Source organism: Condylura cristata, unplaced genomic scaffold (genome assembly GCF_000260355.1).
Source record: "Condylura cristata isolate star-nosed mole 26May11 unplaced genomic scaffold, ConCri1.0 scaffold00034, whole genome shotgun sequence".
Taxonomy (NCBI): domain Eukaryota; kingdom Metazoa; phylum Chordata; class Mammalia; order Eulipotyphla; family Talpidae; genus Condylura; species Condylura cristata.
Window position 1 is genome coordinate 7,789,800 of NW_004567135.1, and position 2,369 is coordinate 7,792,168.

General features: G+C 50.7%; 1 protein-coding gene across 1 annotated transcript in view; it reads left to right on the forward strand.

The window, feature by feature from the left end:
* The first annotated feature begins 340 nt into the window (after nt 1-340).
* The window catches only part of LOC105854333 (tubulin alpha-2 chain-like), a 3,900-nt gene continuing 1,871 nt past the window's right edge, over nt 341-2,369 (forward strand). Inside the window, exons 1-2 of the mRNA XM_012732314.1 lie at nt 341-452; nt 2,227-2,367. Of these exons, the coding sequence (XP_012587768.1) occupies nt 450-452; nt 2,227-2,367 (144 nt within the window). The 5' untranslated portion in view covers nt 341-449. The remainder of the gene's footprint in view (nt 453-2,226; nt 2,368-2,369) is intronic.

A 2,369-nucleotide genomic window follows, 5' to 3' on the forward strand; every position in this document is an offset into this window, starting at 1 on the left:
CGATGAAGTGCTGGAAAAAGCCTTCGTGGGTAGTTTTAGCTGTAGCTTGAGATTTAAGCAGTATGAAACCACCCAAGCCCACTTCTCTTTCTTCTCTCCCCGACCCCACCCCATAATGGATGTTCGGCAGTTTTCGCAGGATCTCTTTGTCTGAGGGATGCAGTCTATGGATGCTCCGGAAAAAAGGGGTGGGGGAGCGATTACCTCATCCCATGGAGTGTGCACCAATCACCACTCTCCGGTCGCGGCTTCTCTGGGCAGATTGAGGGGTCTGGACCAACAGGAAAAGGCCGCAGCCCATCCCCATGGTGACCGGGTTGTATATAGGGAGCCGCATCCGCCCGGGTGCCGCAGGTTCTCTTACATCGACCGCCTAAGAGTCGCGCTGTAAGAAGCAACAACCCTCCGCTTCCTCTCCGCCATCTGCCCGGTAGCCGCAAACAGCAACCATGGTGAGCAGCCGATGGGTGGGGTCGGCCCCCAGCGTCCCCGCCGTCCACTCGGGAAACCTTAAGCCCTTTCAGTTTACCACTTTTGCGGGTGAGGGTGGCCTGCGGCTTTGTTCGTGCGGGCTAGCTTTGTCCGCCTCACCGTGCCGCAGTGCGGGGTGCGGAGCGCCGCGCCCGGGGCGCAGCAGAGCCTGGAGCGGAGAACAAAGACGGCGCTCGCGGGTGTTCTGTGCCCGAGCCCCGGGCGCCGCGGCCAGCGCGAGTGGGTGCAGAGGCGGCCGGCCGGGGAGGGCGCGGGTGGCGGCGCCCGGGGCGGCTCGTTCTCCCACGTAGTCCCGGGCGAGGCGGCGAGGAGCGGTACAGGGAAGCCGCGGGTCGGTGGGCGTCGTCGGGCGGAGGGGTGGGGACGAAGACCAGGACAAAGTGGGCCGTGGAGGGTGAAGAAAGAAGTGGTTGCCTTTTTGCAAAGATGCCCGTGTATGGACGGTGGAACCCGGGTCGTTTCTGCCCGAATCCCGGCAGCGCCAGGCCGGCGCAGGGGAGGAGTTGTTTGTTTCTTGCTTCTCGGTCTTGAAGCCACTGGGCGGGGTTCGCCTCGCTAAAGCTCAGTCAGGAGACTTTTAATAAAAGCCTTTCATCGTTGCGGAACTGTAGGCGTTAAAAGGTTTTTCGGTCACTGTTAAAACTTAGATGAAATATTACTGAGGAGCAAATGCACTTGACGAGCCCTTTAAAGTCTGATCCAGGGAAACGCCCTAACACAGTCTCTCCACACACACACCCAGCCCCCTCTCCCCGCCAATGTCAGTGAATAGACAACGGAAGCCGGATCCCTTAGAGGAGATAATCCCTATTAATGTGATAAGTATGAAATTCTGTGGTGGGCAGAGAATCTGAGAATGAAAATACTATTTTCTGTTTTAAGGATTTCATTATCCTTTCACTTTTTATTTGGTAGTTTTTCATGTGGTATTTGTTTCTAATTTAGAGGCTGTTATTTTAAAGAGACTAATAAATTTTATTTTATTCTTTTTGCAGTGGAGAAACTTCTGGGATGGGGAAACTTTTATTAAAAAGTAAAATTGCTGGGGACAAAGAATGATACTCTGTCCAGCTGTCTTTTGTTCTACTGCAGCTTCATTAATTCATTTCAGCTTAGGCATATGGTCCCAGCCTAGGTCAGAAGAGGAAACTAGAAGAATAACACAATGAGATCATGTAGGCAGTTGCTGGAAACAGAGCATGCTCTGTTAAATAATGCAGCAGGCAGTGCAGGCTAGCTCCAGGCACAGCAAAGACAGCCTTACTGGGGGCAGACCTTGGTTAGCGCCTAAGCTCCCTCTTACTAATGCCTTCTGCAGAGACTGCAAAAGGGTGTGGCTTCTAACCTCAGCTGCAGTACAGATGTCCATGTTGAAATACCAAATCATACTGAGAAGAAACCCACAGCTTTATTTAAAGAAGGAATCCGTAATATTGATTCCAATTAATAACTAGATTTAATTTATTTTATAAAATCTGTGCTTTGAATTTTCTGAATATGTGAAATATCTGTTAATGGCTATGCGAACAATGGGATGAACAGTGTGGCAGGCCACACCCATGTGCAGCATTCCTAGCAGGTTCTTTTTTCCTTAATCATTTCTATCAATTAGGAATATGAACTCAATAAATTTGAATAATGCCTGTATAGTTCTAGATAATTTTAAAATTTTACTGAAATTTGAAAAATGTTAACATTACTATTTTTATAATTTTTCTCTTTCCCTTCCCACAGCGTGAGTGCATCTCCATCCACGTCGGCCAGGCTGGTGTCCAGATCGGCAATGCCTGCTGGGAGCTCTACTGCCTGGAGCATGGCATCCAGCCCGATGGCCAGATGCCCAGTGACAAGACCATCGGGGGAGGAGATGACTCCTT